The sequence below is a fragment of the Pogonomyrmex barbatus genome, unplaced genomic scaffold, assembly GCF_055798465.1.
Source record: "Pogonomyrmex barbatus isolate J1 unplaced genomic scaffold, ASM5579846v1 scaffold4, whole genome shotgun sequence".
Classification (NCBI taxonomy): Eukaryota; Metazoa; Arthropoda; class Insecta; order Hymenoptera; family Formicidae; genus Pogonomyrmex; species Pogonomyrmex barbatus.
This window is the reverse complement of record NW_028297138.1, coordinates 12,872,835-12,891,652: the sequence shown is the minus strand read 5'-3', so window position 1 is coordinate 12,891,652 and position 18,818 is coordinate 12,872,835. Positions and strand designations below refer to the sequence as shown.

The following is an 18,818-nucleotide window of genomic DNA, read 5'->3' as shown; positions in this document are numbered from 1 at the left end:
AGCCGCTGTCGACGCGCTGGCGAGATTACATCAGAGCTGATCGGAGCGAAAAATAATGCACCACGATCACGAGTCTCTTTCTCATGCGTGATGAGGCAGCGCGTATAACGAAGGAAAACCACGAGATCCAGCATCACGTGACTGTCACGTGACGCTACTGCGCGACTGTGGCAAATGGCAATTCAGATCGACAAAGCAGCCATCGGCCACGAAGCAGACGGAATTACGACTGGTCACGACGGAACTGACGTGACGGAACGAACCACGAACTTTGTCCAATCGCTCGTCCGTCGATGGCGCTGTCATCGGGCCGTCGTCGCTCGCGAGAAGCTCGCTGGGCTGTGGGAGGGGAAGGAACGAAACACGAAGAGAAGGTGGTAATCAGTCGCGGTGGGTCGTGTGGTGCGAGGCATCGTGCGACGTTGATGTTGCGTGCGCGTGATTTGCGTCTTCTGTCGCGCGTCGTTCATTGTCAAGCAGCGAGAACAGCATTTCAGCGAGTACACACGCGGGAACATGATCGATTCGGGAACTCGTGACAACGACAACGTTATTCCGCGATCAATCCGGATCGAGTAGCGACGTCATCCGCAGTGGTGGAGCAGGCTTTTGCTCGAATTTAAAGTGCTCGCGTGCATACGTGCGTGCGTGCGTGCGTGCGTGCGTACGTGCGTGCGTACGTGCGTATCAACCAGCGGCCAATCAGCCAACCAGCCAGCGTTGGAGACAGCGGACTCCGCGCGGCGTGCCTTTGGCGATTCCTGAATCATGGGATCGAGAAGCAACGAGACTCGTAGCTGTGGGAATCACCGTTGCGCCCAAGACATGGCTTGCGACCGCGCCGAAACCGACTTTGAGTTTACGGTACCGCCGGAGGCACCGGTGTTTGAGCCAAGTAACGACGAGTTTCATGACCCCCTCGCTTACATCGCCAAGATACGGCCGATCGCCGAGAGGTCTGGCATCTGCAAGATCAAACCACCACCCGTGAGTAGTATACAAGCCGTTGAGCCGCGGACGCGGATGTGGATGCGAACGCATGGCTCCCGTTCGTCCTACGCGCCTCGTTGCCTTCGACGAAATCGATCGCGAACCCCCTCGTCTATGTCGCTAACGTAATCGACGTCGCGCGTTCGTCGATCCTAATCCTCGTCGAGATGACGAGGACGAATCTTTCCGCGTGCGCTCTCCTTTCTCACGCGCCTTGGAAGAAGGAAAGGACACGAGAATCGCATTCTCGAAGAACGAGAAGAGGGCGACCTCGTTTTTACGCGCTCAAGAGACGTCCCTTGGCATAAATAATATCTTGTCAACGGTTACGATAACGACGACGGCGATGACAACGACGTCGACGAGGAAAAGGAGGAGGAAGAGAAGGAGAAAGAGGCGAGAGTCCGGTGGGACGAAATTTCGCCTTCTTCTTCGCACCGATCGCGTATTCGCACGTTCTTTTTTCTACGGGGTCTCCATATTTTCTTTGCGAAATGTAACGACCATACGTGTCACGCGTTGCATTGGGATATCGGCGAGAAGCGGGAAAAGAAAACTTGTGGAAAAGATGTTCGACGTATGACGCTTCCATCGAGATACTGGAAATAAAATCTGAAGCGAGATCTGAAGCGAAAAAATTTTCCTCTTTTTTTCGTTGAACGTAACATCATCGTGTCGTTGATCGACGCGACGATGTTAATGGATGCACCGTCGAGATGATGTCGAGATGACAGTGGCGGTATTAGTAAAAATAATAATAGGAGCGTTACGACACGAGCGTATCGAATTAAGGAAAGATCGGTGAGATAGCTGCGATAGGTGCGATCATCGATTCGCGTTTAATGACGATAGTCGTGGTCAGTGCGACAAACCGCGCCATGTAAAATGGCCGAGACAATAGGACACGCGAGGTGGTCACCTCGAGGAGTTGATGCGAAATGCGAGAAAAACTGAAGGAAAAGGCAATCGCGAAATCATTTGCCGTCGCGCTTTGCGCGATTCATCGAGAGCGGGACGATATTAGAAATCTAAGAGTTTGATTATCATCGGTGCGATCCCGATTCGCGTCGCGTTCGCATCTGAAAAATATCTTTTCTCGCAACGGCCTGTCTTCGCGTCACTTCCGCATCCTCGGACTCATCGTTTGCTTTTCGTCAGGTGTATCACTCGTCGGTGCATCCTCTCGAGTCTCGAAATCAAGTTTTCATCGCGACGAGTGTATGTGTATGTGTGTGTGTGTCTCTACCGAGGGAATCTCATCGCTGGGCGCGCGTGCAGTTCGCCGCATGACATAATTTTTTTCCGCGTTGTCGTCACCTTTCACTCCACGAGCTCTCGACCGTGTGGCTGAGCTCTCCCGTAATATAATTCGGATCTATTTGCCAACGCGAAAACCTTTCTTCCCGACCTTTCTGAGCGACAGGGAGAACATCGTTCCTCGAGCGGGGACTGCCTCGTGATTCGTTCGTCGGTTTATTCCACCATTAGAAACGATTTGCGCCACCATCTTGTTTCCGTATGTAAAGAGGAAAAATTCTGGTGACGCCGGAAGTTATATCCTTTCTTTTTCGGCAAGTGTGGGCGACACGAATATTCGGGCGGATCAGCGAAAGGTGTATTTTGAGAGTTACGTGATGGATGCAAGGTCGATGCGCGAAAACGCCGACATGATTTTACGACATATCCGAGGCTCGATGACGTATTCTAGAAAAATCCTCACATATTTATCTAATGTAATCCCAACGGGCGATTCGATCGTGATTTCGGGCGATTGTTCATCGCTCGAAATTTAAACTTTTCAATTTCTCTTTTCTAACCGTACTTTTTGCTTCGAATCATCTCTACTTATGCTCGTCCGCGAAATTCGCTCATTCGCATCACCGATTTCCGACCGCTTCGGATCTTGCTAGTTTTGAGATAATAATAATCTTTAATAATCGACTGATTCTCGAGGAAAACATTGCCGCACGAAGGTGAGACGATAACGCACATTTGCGATTACGTCTTCGTCCTTCTCTTTGGGTACATCTAGGTATATCAAAAGCGTCAAGGCGCCACAAACTCTCAAGTAATTATTGATTTTTACCTACGCCGGCTAATCGATACCTAATAATTATCCCGTTTGTAGCCGGAATTGTTTATTCTCTCTTTCTCTTCTTCTCGTTTTGCTGAAAACAGTTCTTAAAACTACCCTTTCTCGATATATCTTTTTTTTTTGCTTCTTTCCGGTACGCTCGATTTATGAGTGATACCGCATGATTTACGAAACGGCACATATTTTTATCTAATCATTTAACGTGTGTGTGATATCGAAGGGAGACTTGGAGCTGTTTTGTTTATTGCTCTAATACGTGCGCGAATAGGTGTAATGTGAAATGTAGAAATTTCGTCAAAGACAGTACGCTGTGTCAGCTATTTTTCTAAGTAATCTTCGTCAATCTTCAATATCCTTCTGTACTGATAAAGAGCAAGCGATTCAATAAAATCCATCAATCGCATTTTTATAAACAATGCACTTTTTCCAATTTTGTTTTATAGTGAAATAATACTGTGTTTTCTTCTGCTTTGTAAGCGAGTTTCAAACTAGTCTCATAAAATATTTTTTTCTTGTTCGCGAGAAAAGTACAGGGCATGGCGCGTACGTAGAATCGACCTTCGATATTCTCAGCATTCTCTTTCGTGAGAACGAATCTGTCCAGGTAACGGATCTGTCAAGCGAACTATCTATCAGCAAATTTACCTCCAAAATCTAAGACACAACCATCACAAAGGTTTGCACAGAATTGCAAAACGAGACTTTCGATCGTGTTGACTTATCAAAAATCTTTTGCGTCGCAAATCGGCAAGAAAACACAGAACCATTGAGATTCAGATATTATTTATCGTGTCTTTTGATTTCGCTGTCAGACTTTAAAAATGAGTATTCGAATATTCGTGCATTACGATTGTAGATTTAAAAAATGCGAATTGATCTCTTTTCGATTGATTTGATACAATCTTGTATTTGAGTATCACAATTTGTAAGTATGTCAGTATATTTTTCATTTCTTTGCACGTTACATTATTCCGAATCGCAGCCGCGTATATTAAAACGCAGCTAATACGCGTTTAAGTCTAATTAAAATTGTTTAAGTGTTTATGAATATCCGCGTATTTTCATTCTCCAAGTAATAAGCATTATCTCTTTCGAGTTTAAGGGAAGAATCGTAATAAATTTGTTCTAAGATTCTTTGTTGCGGTAAATCTCATGCGTCGAAAAAGTCAGCGATCTACTCAGGTTACTCGACAAATTTGTAACGACATTGCACACGATGCGATGCTCAGATGACGATATGCTCGATGAAAAAATCTCTAACGCTTTCTAAAGAGTTGATATTTTCCCGAGAACACGCCGCCATTACGGAAGTTTTGTCGTAGGAAGCGCATAACGTTACATGGGCGTTGGGCGCTAGTAAAACGACAGGAACGACAGCTTGATCAACGCGTTTTACGATTACGAGTATTTCAACGTTGCGTTATTAAATAAAAAAAAATGTAACCATCCAGGCGATAGATGCTTGTTAAAATGCTGCGTATGCAGGCATCTCGACATTAATGTCAAATTCTGTCATGGATTTAAATCAATTTTTCTTCATAAAATTGTCGAGACATTCAATTTGAATATGAAAAAATTATAGAAAAATACATCTATTAATTATCATTAAATGCCGCATGCACGAGATTTATATGTTATTTATTTTTTATTTCAAGTCAAACAATTCTCGCAGGCATGGAAGATATATTATATCACAAAGAAATTTTCAGAGCATTTATTGATCTTGTTTCATGTTGATTGTTTTATCATGTAATTCACATAAACAGTTTATATACAGTGTAGAATATCTATTTAAAAACAGTCAGTCAGATTGTTACATTGTTATGCGATATTGATTAATCAGATCAATTCATAAATATCTCGTAAGAAGGAATTCAGATTTTGCTGTACTGAATCACGAAGACCTTCAAGTTTACAGTAGATAAAATATAAATAACAATTGCTATCTTGAAATAAATAAAAGTTTTATATATATATATATATATATATACAATTTTTATATTTTATATATATATATATATATATATATATATATATACAATTTTTATTTAATGTAACACTATATATATATATATATATATATATATATATATATAGTGTTATATTAGAATATTTTTTATATAATAATACGTATGATATTGTAAGTATTTATTACATCTACAATATTTATTAGATCAATGTAGCAACGCGAGATTAAATAAACATATTGACACACTTTTATTTCACATTTAATTCGTTAACGCGAACTTCGATATATTGAAGGAAACAAAAGTTTACTAAAAACTCAATTATCCTCTTATCGTTGCTATCGAACGTTGGTTACGTTACGACAAGGCAAGGGCCACATAGACTAGCTGCGTCATTAGTTAGTTATGGGATCCAAAGTAGTATGGGATCTTGAGCTGCATAAATAAGTAATAACCGTTGATACAAAGTATAACCATATCGATTTTAAATTCGGAATACTAATAAAAACTTGAGCTTTAGATAGATAGAAAAGAAAGGAAACTTTCTTTCTTTACTCTCGTCAAAATAAAATTATACTTTTTGCAGAGTATAATCTATATAAGGTACTGTGATTCTGTTGCAGAATTGGCAGCCACCGTTTGCCGTGGATGTGGACAAGTTCAAATTTGTTCCGAGAATACAAAGGTTAAATGAATTAGAAGCCAAGACCAGGATAAAGCTTAATTTCTTAGATCAAATCGCAAAATTCTGGGAGCTTCAAGGTTCCTCCTTAAAGATCCCACTTGTAGAACGTAAGGCACTGGACTTGTATTCCTTACATAAAATAGTCACGGATGAAGGTGAGCTTCATTTATATATTTCGTTTGTCATATATTTGATTCGTAAGATTCATGTTTTGAATTTGTACTGTTGTTTATCGTTTTGCAGGTGGTATAGAAACTGTGACTAAAGAAAGAAGATGGGCAAAAATCGCTAATAAACTGGGTTACCCATCTGGACGGAGCGTAGGCAGCATATTGAAGAATCACTATGAGAGAATTTTATATCCCTTCGACGTTTTCAAACAAGGAAAGACATTGTCAGATATCGTGAGTAAAATTTTGATTTCCGGATCATTATTCGCGTATTGATGTTAATTTGATATTCTCTCGTAAAATCATTTGTAATTTAATTATAATTTATTTAAATTAGTAATATAATTACATGATTATTTTTTGTAATCATTTTCAATTCTATATTTTATTTCATGTAGAAAATTGAACCAGACTCGGATGTAAATGAGAAGAGGGATCGCGATTATAAACCACATGGCATAATATCTCGACAGCAAATTAAACCACCAAACGAAAAATTTTCAAGGCGATCTAAACGATTCTCAGGGCAAGAAGAGAAGCAAGATGTATCAATCAAACAGGAGGATTGCAAGGAGGAATGCGACTCGGATAACGAATGCAAGGATAAGGTTAAAAGCAGGCATCTTGGTTGTGATACAGATAAAAGCAAAGAACTTAAGAAATTACAATTTTACGGACCAGGCCCGAAAATGGCCGGTTTTAATACCAAAGAGGGAAAAAAATCCAATAAAACGCGCGGCTTGAAACTCGTTTATGACTTTGATCCCGTAAATATTATTTAGTAATCTATTTATAATATTTTTCTAATTGTATATATAAAAAAGAAAATTATAAAATTGAATTAAATATCATCTTTTTTTTCGTTTGTATTTATATCGTATAGTTGGCAAAATATATCTGTCACAATTGCGGGAGAGGCGATAATGAAGAAAATATGTTGTTGTGTGACGGTTGCGATGACAGTTATCATACATTTTGCCTTATGCCACCATTGACGGAAATACCAAAAGGTGACTGGCGATGTCCCAAGTGTGTCGCGGAAGAGGTTTCAAAGCCGATGGAAGCATTCGGCTTTGAACAAGCACAGAGAGAATACACGTTGCAGCAGTTTGGAGAAATGGCCGATCAATTCAAAAGCGACTACTTTAATATGCCTGTACATGTAAGATCTTATTGTTGCTCATTATACTCACATTATTATATTATTATATTATTTTTATTATATACTTGACAAAAAAATGTTTATAGATGGTCCCAACATCGCTAGTAGAAAAGGAATTTTGGCGAATAGTCTCGTCCATCGACGAAGATGTAACTGTAGAATACGGTGCCGATTTGCATACGATGGATCATGGGTCCGGATTTCCAACTAAAACCAGCGTTAATTTATTCACTTGCGATCAAGAGTATGCCGAATCTTCATGGAATCTAAATAATTTACCAGTCTTACGTGGAAGCGTTCTAGGCCACATTAATGCCGATATCAGTGGCATGAAAGTTCCTTGGATGTACGTTGGCATGTGCTTCGCGACATTTTGCTGGCACAACGAGGATCATTGGAGTTATTCCATTAATTATCTACACTGGGGCGAACCAAAGACGTGGTATGGTGTGCCGGGGTCTCAAGCGGAACGCTTTGAACAATCCATGAAATCCGCCGCACCGGAACTGTTTCATAGTCAGCCCGATCTGTTACATCAACTTGTCACTATCATGAATCCAAACATATTAACGAGCGAAGGTATATCGTGTGTTATTTACATAAATTAAAATTTTGACAACTCGAAATCGAACGATGTTGATGTAATTTTGTGATTAACAGGAGTACCGGTCTTTAGAACGGATCAACACGCGGGTGAATTTGTCGTAACATTTCCGAGAGCGTATCACGCAGGCTTTAATCAAGGTTACAATTTTGCAGAAGCTGTCAATTTTGCACCTGCAGATTGGGTATGTAAATTGTGATAGATTCGAATAAATTAAGTGCAATTACATCACAATATTCAGAAATTCAAATTGTACTTTATTATATAAAAATTATATAAATTATACTCAATCACATATTTTTGTCGCTAGCTTAAAATCGGACGAGAATGCATCACACATTATTCAAATTTAAGGAGATTCTGTGTGTTTTCTCACGACGAACTAGTTTGTAAGATGTCACTAGATCCGGATTCATTAGATATTGGAGTCGCAACCGCCACGTATCATGATATGTTGCAAATGGTGGAGGATGAGAAGAAATTACGAAAAAACTTGCTAGAATGGGTAAGAATTTGTCAATATTTAAAATATTAAATTTCTACATAAGAGACTCCCATATAGTATTATAGTATATATAGTATTTTATGAAACATTACAATCTCTTGATGAAAATTTAATAACATTTTTTTACTATTAGTTATTTGTTTTTTTCATCATATAAATATTTAATATTTTTTTATTAATTTAAAATATGAATCTAATTACATTTTTATCTTTCTTATCACTATAATATTACTTGATAATTGATTATTCTTTTATTTATACATTTGTAATCATTAAAAATACAGAATAGAATATTCTGTATTTCAAAAGTTCAAAAAGAATGTTATTTATGTTCCATATTCATATTTATGTTCCATATCTGATATGTAATGCAATTATTAATTTTACATTTAGATTTTACGTGAAAGTACAATTTGTACTTGATGTAACTGAATAAAACTGAATTTTCAAGGCTGAGATTCAACAATCGTGCTAAAAAAAATATGGAATATGAATACAGTCTTGTTTTCAACGGAAAAGATCTAACGTACGAATTCTGGCGATACATTCGAAAGGTCGATATATTTAGATCAAGTAGTAGTTACGTGACCAATAGCGCGCGCGCGCGCGCGCTTATTTCACTAATCACACATACGCACGCGCGCGTACTCGCACATACATAATACGTTCACGCACATGCGGCTCGCGCGGCAAAATTCATACGTATACGCATCCCCGTGGGATCGTCAACCATTTGGAGCATTTGGAGCAGAACCGTGTCTGTCCACGTTACAAACGCAATTAATGCCGCCACGTATTTCCATCGTTGTTGATTCGATTGAATCTGCTGTTATCGTGCTGCGTTTTCATGGACGAAATAATTTTCGCAGTCGTGGCTAGTGTCCTTGACTGGCCGATTCTTTCTCGCTGCGCCTTCGTCCTAGTTATATAACTTGCATATTGACGAGTGAAGAGGTTATGTTTTCAAAGCCTTGTGCCATGATGCTAAACGCGTAGCTCTGTTTTCGCCTGGCTGTTTTGCAGAATTTGAGTGGTCGTGCATATTGGCGCGCCAAATCTTGGTGACGGTACGTCGCGTTGATCGCGTGAGCGCGTCGGTCCCGCCATATACGTTGCGTTTATTCTCCACAGATGGATACGTGTGCTCCAGTGAAATACGATTTTCGAATCAATATTGTTACTGTTTGCGTTCTTCTTTGCGCGTCAAGTGTTTTGTTTAAAGCTCTGTTAGAGTAAATTAGACAGAGATTAGATTTATTATATTTGTGAATCCGGATAACTTATTTTGTTCAGGGTGTGACAGAGGCGGAACGTGAAGCTTTCGAGCTTCTACCAGATGACGAGAGACAATGTGAAGCATGCAAGACTACCTGTTTCCTGAGTGCGGTTACATGTTCGTGCCACAGCTCGCAGTTAGTTTGTCTCAGACATTTTGCTGATTTGTGTACCTGTCCACCAGAAAAGCATACGCTGCGTTACCGATATACATTGGACGAGTTACCAATCATGCTGCAAAAATTGAAATTGAAAGCTGAGTCATTTGACTCATGGGTGACTAAAGTAAAGGAGGCGATGGATCCTAAAAACGACAAAATTGAACTAAGTGAATTAAAAGAACTTTTGAATGAAGCTGAGAACAAGAAATTTCCAGAGAGCGAACTGCTAACGGCTTTAACAACCGCTGTGCAAGATGCCGAGAAATGCGCGAGTGTTGCACAACAGCTATTAAACAATAAACAACGTACAAGGTACGTTAATAAAGCGTAACATTTTATTGCGACACATTCAGTATTATCACCTATAATTTTATTTGCTTTTACATAATTTTTTGTTTCAGAACTAGGCAAACAGTTGATACCAAGTATAAACTTACTGTAGAAGAATTGACACTTTTCTATAAAGAAATAACCAATTTGTATTGTGAACTTAAGGAATCGGATGGCGTAAAGTTTATACTCGATCAAGTATTACAATTCCAAAAAGACGCAGCAGAATTGGAATCCAAAGAAGATGATTGCGACATTGAGAAATTAGAGAAATGTATCGACTTTGGTGATTCTATCTGTATTGAATTGCCTCAGTTAGTTCGGTTGAAACAAGTATGTAACTAACATATACAGATGTATATTTATTTTAAAAGTTATATATTATTATAATAAAAAATTTTATTTTATAGAGACTAGCACAGATGCAATGGCTAGAAGAAGTGAAATCCCTCCAAGATGATCCAAAATCTGTCAGTCGCGAAGAAGTAGCCAAATTGATCGAAAAAGGAATGACAATACCACCTCATTTTAGTATCGAAAATACATTGTCAGAGTTGCACGCGTTAACGAAGGCGATCGATAAATGGGAAGAAAAAGCTAAAGTATTTCTGAATACCAAAAATAGACGAACTATCGCGGCCGTAGAAGAATTTATTCGCGAAGCAGACGAAGTTGAGGCGTATTTGCCGAGTTTGGATACTCTTCAAGATATATTGAACAAAGCAAAGAATTGGACTAAACTGATCGACGACATACAGGCGAGAGAAATCTTTCCGTATTATGACACTTTGGATGATTTGTTAAGAAAGGGAAGAAATATCCCTTTGCATCTAGATGCTCTTCCAATGTTGGAATCTACTCTCTCGCAAGCGAAAACATGGAAAGAAAGAACCGCAAGGACATTTCTAAGGAAAAACTCACATTATACGCTGATGGAAGCTCTGTCGCCGCGAATCGGCGTTGGCGTACAAGCGATGAAAACTAAGAAGAATAAAGGCGATGAGTCTGTAGGTGCCGTTTATGTCTGTGATACGAAATTGGACGATTCTAGCAATTCAGCGAACGTAGTAGCTGCATTTAAGCTAGCGGAACAGCGTGAAATGGAGGCGATGAGAAGTTTAAGAGAAAGAAACTTGATGAAGATGAAGGCAGAAGTAGAAGATTCGAAGTATTGTGTTTGCCGGCGACCAAGATTCGGCATTATGCTCCAGTGTGAACTTTGCAAAGATTGGTTTCATAGTAAGTACAGCAATTTAAATAATAAAAGGTAATATTTAATTTTATATATATATATATATATATGTGAGTGTGTGGATGCATATAAATTTGTATTTTATAGCAAATTGTGTGCCTTTGCCTAAAACATCATACAAGGGTAAACCACCAGGGCCAAGAGACATGAAATTTTTGTGTCCGTGTTGTTTACGTTCTCGAAGACCACGTTTGGAAACTATATTGGCTCTCTTAGTAAGCCTTCAAAAAATTCCGATTCGATTGCCAGAGGGAGAAGCGTTACAATGTTTAACAGAACGTGCGATGAATTGGCAGGTAGATTCTTATCAAACACACATATCATTTTTACACACATATCATTTTAAATAAATGATACCATTAGTTAAGTGTTAATATGTTAATTAGGATCGAGCGAGACAAGCATTGGCTACCGAAGAGATCTCGTCGATACTAGCGAAACTTTCAGTAATGTCACAAAAATTAGTGGAAGCTGCGGCGAGAGAAAAAACAGAAAAGATTATCAGCAGCGAGTTGAAAAAGGCAGCTAATAATCCCGAACTGCATCAGAGAGTGCAGGCTATCGCTCCTCTTAGTGGAGTGCATTCGGATGATAGCACACTTAGTACTGCTGTGAGTATTGCTTGCTACATGATTCGTAATGTTTATTTTAATTTATTATAAACGATTCGTCTCATAAATAATAATAACAATAATAATGATAATAATAATAATAATAATTTCAGGATGACGATGACGATGTTGTTACCTTGGATGATGAACCAACATGCAGTACTTTTAATAGCAACGAACATGCATATTCATATAGTAAGTTTCTCGAATTGCTATAAATATATAGTAATATATTTGAAATATATGATCAGAAAATAATCACGTCTTATGTTACCATTTCAGTCTCGAAAATTCGACGAAAAACTCAAACAAATGACAGCGAGTTATGTGGCATATTATCTTCTAATGCGAGATCACGTCTGGAAGAACTTATGATGGAAGGCGATTTATTAGAAGTGGCATTGGATGAAACGCAACACATATGGCGTATCTTGAGTCATATGAATAGTCACAACACTATGCGGAAATACAAGTCATTCGAAGAAGTCCAAGCGAATATCAATCAGGAGATAAAGGACGTGAAAAAACGAGGTAGAAAAAGGAAATCAGAGGATTTTGAATTACTTAAAAAAATGGGACGGCAGAAAATCGATGAGAAAAACATAGTTAAACGTAGCAAAAGCGGTGGTCCTATCACTATCAAGGAAAAGAGGCAGAGCAGTTCGCCGATTCCCGTAAAACGTGGACCTCGAAAGGTAACAGTTTATTTTCTATTTTCCGGAAACTGTCACATATCTCGAATTAAATCTTTTATATCAATAAAATAATTTTCTTGTAAAGTAATAAATTTCCATATAATAGTTTTAAATATCCATGATAAGAGAGGATATAATTCTACATCAGTTTTCTTAACAATGAGTCAATGACTATAGAAAGTTTAAATTCGAGGCATTCTTCTGATTTATGAGAGTTGTTGCAATTTATAATTTTGCAAACATGGGACAGCTCGATTTCAGTTAAATGTAAATTGCAGATGAAACGTAAGAGTGAGGGCGAAGAAGGTCCTAGAAAGCGAGGCGGTAATCGCACAAAGAAGACCAAGCAAGAAAGTTCGGACGAAGACGACGATTGTGCGGCGGTTAATTGCCTGCGGCCTAGTGGTAAGGATATTGTCTACGATATATTCGCAACATGGTTTTAATGATATTTAAGCGTTACAAATGTTCTCAATATATATATATATATAATAATAATAATAACAATAATAATAATAATAACAATAATAATATGTCATAATATATGCATATATATGGATAATGTCAGTAATAAACATCATATTGCCAATGATCGTGTACATAACTTTTTTGATCATATAATATCAAATATGTTGTGTATGAATTAATTTTTGTATATTTGAGTTGATAGTATTTTGATTATACCCTCATTCGTTTCTTAAATTATATTTTTATTTTATCTATATTTCAACATGTATTTATTTTATTTGTTGTTTAGGTAAGGAAGTTGATTGGGTTCAGTGTGATGGTGGCTGCGAAGGTTGGTTCCATATGCATTGTGTTGGATTGGATCGTACAGAAATTGCGGAAGAAGACGATTATATTTGTAGCAACTGTAAAGAAGCCGATCAAAGTGCATCGGTAAGAAAAAAAGTGTTCGGCAAAACGTAATATGTACCGTTTACCGTTTTTTATTTTTATTTTGTAAAATTCATAAAATTGTGTACATTGTCGGATTATGTATATTATCATCGTGTACATTATCGGCCACATTTCACATTTTATTTTATAAGTATAATAAATATGCATTTCAGCGGATATATGTAAATGTCCCAAATCACACAAAATTTAACTCGACAAAATTCTATTCTTTTCCGTCTTCGTTATATTGTTTTGTTGGTTATACACTCGACTATAATTTTAGCGGCAGTCTTTTTGTGTTAAATATTATAGTCGAGATCCGCGCCAGATCCGGCTGAATCATTAGGCCTGGATGCACTTCTTTCCCTTTCTCAGCCTCAGGGATACCACGGCAGCACCACCGACACAGAAGCGGGTGTCTAGGAAAACAACATCCCTCGTCCTAGGATTCATTAACCCACTTCGTGTCGTCTGTTAGCTCTGCACGAGGGGCGTTTGCGATAATTGCGACTCGATCTACGAATTCGCGATGCAAACTTAACGTTAATCGTCATCGATTTTCATCATCTACCAAATTATCGGCATCGCAGGTCATTATTCAATTAAGTACAGCTTATGAGCGAATAAGCGAACTTAAGATGAAAAGTATTATTAAGCGTAGTCGACAGCGATTACACTTGGTGAACAATTCCTACCAACTGCGGTTTTCATTTGTGTTTGCGGGAATTATATGTTTAGATGCTAGTAGATGCATCGCTAGTCACTCATCGATCTGCATTTATATCTGATCTACGAAATTTTCGTTCACGAGTAGGGACAACGCTGCACAATGCATATCAGAAAATTATTTTTGTGCTTCCACATACATGTGCGCGTGCTCTCGGAATTCAATTGTACGAGGATACCAGCGCCCGTTTTATCTTAATACGCACGACTGCGAAAATATTCGTTTTATTTCTATCTGTATTGTTTCGTGGGATTGCTTTTTCCTCTTTTTACGAAAAATCAATCGATTTCATTTCACCTCGACAGCGGACAAATCACGGATGAACCGTGATGTACGCTTTCTTTATAGTTTTGTAATCAATCCGTAGAAAGGAATATTATTTCTATTTTTTAATCTTGTGTATATCGCTCCTTTAACCGAATAATAGAACAGAGCAGTTTCTTCTGCGAGGTAATTAACGATTACATAATTTGCAGCGATCTTAACAACACGGTCTATAGTGCGTGTTATCTTATCTATTAACATTGGAAATATCCTGAAATCGGAATAAATTATAAGCCGATTAACCGAATGACATACACTGCAGAGATATTTTCGATGTAGTGATTTATCGCAATCAAGCGTTTCCAATACGTGGTGTTGCGCTATAATGGCGAAATATCTATCAATCTTTTGTATCGGCTTTAAAATGTCTGTGGGGCGCACAAAGCGACAAGCGAGGATTTTCCTTTGCGCCAATTGTATGTACAGAATAGACTGAGAGATGTGTGTATTACGATTATTAGATATATACATATATTAGGATATTAGAATATATCAGAATATAGAGTAAATATATAAGCTATAGTTTGTATAAAATAAAAGGAAACAATTAAGACAAGCAGATAAATAGCATATCTACTCTGCCTTCCCGAAATAATAATAATTGTCAATTTTGCAGAGGCTAAATAGTTCTATCGTACGTTTTGTGTTTATATTCTTTTCTCATTCTATAATTCTCTCTACAATTTTCTTTATTATATCTTCTCGGCGTCTTATCATCGTTATTTTCTAGCAGTAATATTGATTCTGTTATCATTATGTTCCTTGACTTAAATTAAAGAAAAATAATAAATATCTTTCATGTAAATATTCACATAACATCGACCTGTATATAATAACTATTTTTTCAATTTTGCTTTTTCTATATTATTTCTTAAATAAAAATAAATAATGATTCTGATTTATTATCCTTTAAAAATATTTATAAGTAGTTGTCAAAATTAAATTATTGAATTATATTAAATGCAGTAATTTTACGAAGTGTCTCACAATACACACTACAGATGATAAGATTATTAGTTTGTATTTTAAATAGAGTACACAATCAAATAATGTTAAGAAGATACATTATTAGATTGCAGATTTATTAGAGAAGCCTTTTATAAAGAACGTAGATTTTTGCGATAAGCCAAGCACATTGACTTTCCACCAAGAGAATCATTATTATTCTCCGTATTACGGAATCTTTTATCAAAGAGCTGAAAGTTAAATTGAGCATGAATATGCCTTGGTTTAATTTCATGTTTAAAATTTGACTCGTATTCATTTCTTTAACTGTTATTCAACAAAAACTGTTATACAAAATTTGTATTAATTTTATAAAAGAGTCGATCTAATGCAAATACAGTGTGGAATGCAGAGTGTTTTTATATAAACTTTTATCCTAGACTAAATCACACGAATGAATCTTGAATAAATTTGAGGGAAAGAACTTTGTACAATTATCCTCTTAATAAATTAAAGAATTTTGAGTTTTCTGTGTGAAAACCAAAACCGAAAAAATTGAATCATAACACAGTGTGTTTTAAATTTAATTGTATACTTGTCGAATAGATCTTGATGTTTGATAAACGAGCTTTGCTAATAAATATGGAGAATTATATTCTCCGTATTCTATTGTTAATTATAGCATAAGAGAATAAAGACCGAGTCGAAGAATTCGAGTATAATAGAATTTATTGCAACATGAATACAACTCTATTAATAAATTCTAGCCACTTATATATGTCGGCAATGAGTATGCTACCTTTCATTTAAAACAGGCTGTGAAACAAAGAATCGATGAGACGTGTACACATATATTTTTATATAGATTAATAAGACCCAACAATAATCGATAATTTCGATTGTTGTTGGATGTAACGCAGGTAACGCAATAGATTTCTAATGACAGCATTTTTAAGAACGCCAACATTAATCGTTGACGTTTCAATTCTTGTATTTTTGCCTTGCTCTTATTTTTCTCTCTTTGATATAATAACGTGCATCAATGCCGTTTTAATATTAAAAATAGGGGAGGAAAACGCGAAATCTATATAAAATTAAAATATTTTGTCTTGGGCAATTTTTTATCTTTAATATGAATTAATATTGCGTTATCGGAACGGAAAATCGGTATTATCGGTCCTACATATTTAGCTAGAATATTGTACGTTAATACGTATATATTCTGTGTCATTTCGAATTATCGTCATTATTAATTACTTGTTAGATATCTAAGGCAAGTGCCTATATGCGTTTCTAACACATTACGTGCATCAACTTTCTTGTTATGCACAAACACTTTAGTATCAACATTCTCAATGTAACTTGAGATATTCGTGCAAATTAGCGTATTAAATTAATGGAAATTGCAAATTATTTAGTTCATTGAATGATAAAGTGAATATTACATTTTTACACTACGCTACTTTTGTAAATACACCACATGCACATACACGCACACACAACGAAGTTTTTTTCTAAATAGGGGAAATTATATTTTTGGAGGGATGGTTTGCAAGTAATTTTTGAGAGAAGAGATATTTTCGCCAATTAGAATTTTCATCCCTGAAATATGATTTTTCGTTCTCAGCATAGTTTCTTTTTTCATATAGGTTATTGTTATTAAAGTTTTCTCTCTTTTATTAAGCGAATATTACGAATAATTTTGGTATTTTATCGTAAATTTATGTTTTTTACGTCTCTTGTATTTTTACCATAACTCTTATCTTGAAATTCTCAATCGATGCGTACTTTGTTATCAAAGAACTATATAAAACCAAGATTTCTGTATTTTGTGACCGAAGGCTAACTTAATATATGTAGCGATAAAAATATATCACTTTGCAATAGGGTCTTATTTATGACAAATAGCGCTCTTTTCGATAAGAAAGCGATTTACTTCTTGTTGCACATATTATCGTAGATGTATCTATCAATAAATCACTTGACGTCAAAGAAATCGTTATCTAATTCTCGGTGATATTTCATACTTTTGAGTCTCTGGCATTATTCGATTAGATTCTTGATATTATTTTATATTTGTTTTCAATGTCCGATATTGTCTTTATTATGGCTTATCTCACTATATATTTATATTATTATATATCTTTAATTGTAAATTGTAAAAAATTAAAAACTACATTTAATTGCATTTTTTAAGGATCTTTCCTTTTTTATTTATAAAGAAGGTTTAGTAAAAATAATTTTATATTGTTAAAAAATTTTATGTAATGTCTTTTATCGCGAACATACATTTACACTTTTGTATGATTTATATTAATACGCGCGAGTGTTTTTGGGAAAACTTGAAAAGTAACTTTGTGAGATGAAACCTCTGAAGAATTCAGAACGGTTTTATCTCTATCCCCTGCGAGGTAACATTATTTAAAAGGGGTCGATGTCCGTGGAAGCGTATTCAATGTGGTGGGAGAAATAGAATGTCAATAAAGAGACGAGGAACATGAAAAGTCAGGAAAGATATGAATTTCTGGCTCAATGTGACATATTCGAAAAGGATGCTCGAGTCTGTTATCGAACAGATTTTTTTAATGCAAATTATTTAACAGCCTTGTATAATTTAAATATATAATTTCGTCATAATTCGGATTGATTTCATTTACAGAGAAAACTTTTTTTCTTCTTTATGTATGTGACCGACTTTTTCATATATTTATCTAGATAAATGCATGGGATGATAACTGCAAACGAATTAAATTACTATTTCACGTAGTCGCGCGATGTTTCGATATCGCGATCGGTACGCAGACAGACTGGCTTTAACGATGATAGGAGTGAGTCAAATTTTTTCCGACCCGGCATACATTACTACTTTACATGTGAAAAATGAGTCATCGCCGCGTGGTCTTGCTTTGCGTTCTTACGAATTATACGGCGATACCGCGAATTTGTCTTACTACGCTTTTAGTGAACATTGCGATTCTTATGTATATGTAATATAATTGGTTTATCTTGATTAGCATTTTAAATACATGCGAGTTTATGTTTTATTTTCGAGGCAATTAGATGAGAGGAAAAGATGTTTCTTTGAGAAATGACACGGTCTATATCAAATTCAAATTTCGCGCTTTCTCGAAATTGAAATTTCTGCATCAAATTGAAGCTAGTTGCGATTTTGAAGAGAGCTTCAAAATTGAGTTTTCGATATGTAAAGAATAAACAACTTCATTTAGCCTTAGTTGCCTTACATATCGATTATATAAATATTTTAAACTTTCTTTTCTCATAACAAATACGCGTATATTCTAGAACAAAAAAGTTTTAGAACAAAAAGAAAGAAAAAAGTATACAACAAATGTGCAAAGTGCGACAACAAAGAGCTATATTCGTAGTCATTATTGTCCGAGGAATACAGTTTCGCGAATT

At 36.4% G+C, this 18,818-nt stretch overlaps 1 protein-coding gene across 4 annotated transcripts; it reads left to right on the top strand.

The window, feature by feature from the left end:
- Positions 1-278: 278 nt before the first annotated feature.
- On the top strand, positions 279-17,394 carry Kdm5 (Lysine demethylase 5). 4 transcript variants are annotated; one of them, XM_089080744.1, is made up of 18 exons: positions 279-374; positions 5,676-5,892; positions 5,981-6,141; positions 6,306-6,674; positions 6,791-7,069; positions 7,156-7,648; positions 7,730-7,857; positions 7,984-8,178; positions 9,472-9,926; positions 10,016-10,277; positions 10,355-11,183; positions 11,284-11,492; positions 11,583-11,807; positions 11,921-12,002; positions 12,090-12,502; positions 12,781-12,907; positions 13,260-13,402; positions 13,715-17,394. In XM_089080744.1, exons 1-18 carry the CDS (start codon positions 294-296, stop codon positions 13,823-13,825), a joined length of 4,779 nt encoding a protein of 1,592 aa, XP_088936870.1. In that variant the 5' UTR covers positions 279-293; the 3' UTR covers positions 13,826-17,394. The 4 variants fall into 4 exon arrangements, with proteins under 4 accessions (XP_088936870.1, XP_011631336.2, XP_011631335.2 ...); XM_011633034.3 differs by lacking the exon at positions 279-374 and adding an exon at positions 381-987 and having other exon boundaries at positions 13,778-17,394; XM_011633033.3 differs by lacking the exon at positions 279-374 and adding an exon at positions 381-987.
- Positions 17,395-18,818: the final 1,424 nt, after the last annotated feature.

What these genes read in the sequence shown, in the direction of transcription:
- Kdm5 (XM_011633033.3), top strand. Translation starts at nt 769, where the DNA reads ATGGGATCGAGAAGCAACGAGACTCGTAGCTGTGGGAATCACCGTTGC. An exon ending in AAACATATTAACGAGCGAAG is followed by an intron (nt 7,649 to 7,729) that starts GTATATCGTGTG and finishes TGTGATTAACAG; the next exon opens with GAGTACCGGTCTTTAGAACG. An exon ending in AGTTAGTTCGGTTGAAACAA is followed by an intron (nt 10,278 to 10,354) that starts GTATGTAACTAA and finishes TTTATTTTATAG; the next exon opens with AGACTAGCACAGATGCAATG.